General features: G+C 57.6%; 1 protein-coding gene across 1 annotated transcript in view; it reads left to right on the forward strand.

Moving 5' to 3' along the window:
* LOC109383180 (zinc finger protein 516-like) overlaps positions 1-1,320 on the forward strand; it is a 30,478-nt gene that overhangs the window by 2,209 nt on the left and 26,949 nt on the right. The window contains exon 2 of the mRNA XM_019643345.1: positions 3-424. Coding sequence (XP_019498890.1) covers positions 3-424 — 422 coding nt within the window. The remainder of the gene's footprint in view (positions 1-2; positions 425-1,320) is intronic.

A 1,320-nucleotide genomic window follows, 5' to 3' on the forward strand; every position in this document is an offset into this window, starting at 1 on the left:
AGTACCACGCCCACGCCCACTGTCATCGCCCGGGCGGGCTCCCAGCCCCTGGCCACCAGCAGGCTGGGGGACAAGTATGTCATGCCCCCGGCGGGGGCCAGCGTTGGCCCTCCAAATAAGCACAGTGCCCTGGAACCACTGAAAGCCAAATTCAACCCTCAGCCTCAGGGTCAGCCTCATGTGAAAGGTGACGGGGGCCCCCCTCTACCTCCCCGAGAGCCCCCCTCCAAGGCCGGCCAGGGCTCCAGAGGGAACGCCACCCTGCAGGCCCCGACTGCCCTGCAGGCTGTGAAGCAGGAACCCACGCCCGAGGGCCCCGAGAAGCCTCTGGACATCCTCAGTATCTTTAAGACGTACATTCCCAAGGACCTCGCTACCCTCTACCAGAGCTGGGGTGCCAACGGCCCTGCACTGGAGCACAGAGGTAAGCCGTGCAGGCCACCCAACCCGCCCGCGTGGGCACCGTGGCACCTCTGTCCTCAGTGGGCCTCCCTCCCACGGAGCCTGTCCTCAGAAGGTCTGTGCCGCTCACTTGCGGGGACCCAGTGCAGACCAGTGTAGTCGGTGTCACCTTGCCTGCCCCAGCTTGGCGTCCCCTTAAGTGTGCCTGCTAGCAAGCGCCCCCTGGTGTCCCCGGCGCCTGGCCCTATGGCCTGCAGGGCCGCCCTCCCGGTGACGGTCCTGTGCAAAGCCAGCTCCATCCCTGCACGCTGACATCTGAGGGGAGCAGGCAGCCTTGAGAATACTTCACGTCCTTTGTCACTTTAAATAGGATCAGCACACACTCATCGTCCCTGGTCTCGCATGCAGAAAGACACTCATGTTCATTTGAAGTGATTACGTTTTCTTTTTATACATACATAGGTAATTTAAAAACTATCAGCACGACACCCTCAGTAAGCAAAGCCTTGCAGACTGTGAATGTACCATAAAGAATTTGGGGAACTGACTTATGCTAAGATTCTGGAAAAAATATACCTTAAGTGGTTATCCTCCTTTTCTGCCAGTACCTCGGTATTGGTACGTAACAGTGATGATAACGAGGCATTGCCTGCAGCTTTCCGCACCTCCACTGACCACGCCCCTACCGTACGTTGAAGGCCACTGTCACTTAACACCCAGTGCACTCGGAAATCTGAGTATTTCCTGTTAAAAACCCAGACAAACAAAAGCCCCGTGGAGCTGGGTCTGCCCACTGCGTGGGCGGTCCTCACCAGCTTTGGACAGAATTGTACATCAGGCTCCTGTGGCTTCTTCAAGCAGGTCACTATTCTCAGTAACCTCTGAGATCCAGTCCCTCAAAGTCCAGGAAGCTGGGAG

Source organism: Hipposideros armiger, unplaced genomic scaffold (assembly GCF_001890085.2).
Source record: "Hipposideros armiger isolate ML-2016 unplaced genomic scaffold, ASM189008v1 scaffold_77, whole genome shotgun sequence".
NCBI lineage: Eukaryota > Metazoa > Chordata > Mammalia > Chiroptera > Hipposideridae > Hipposideros > Hipposideros armiger.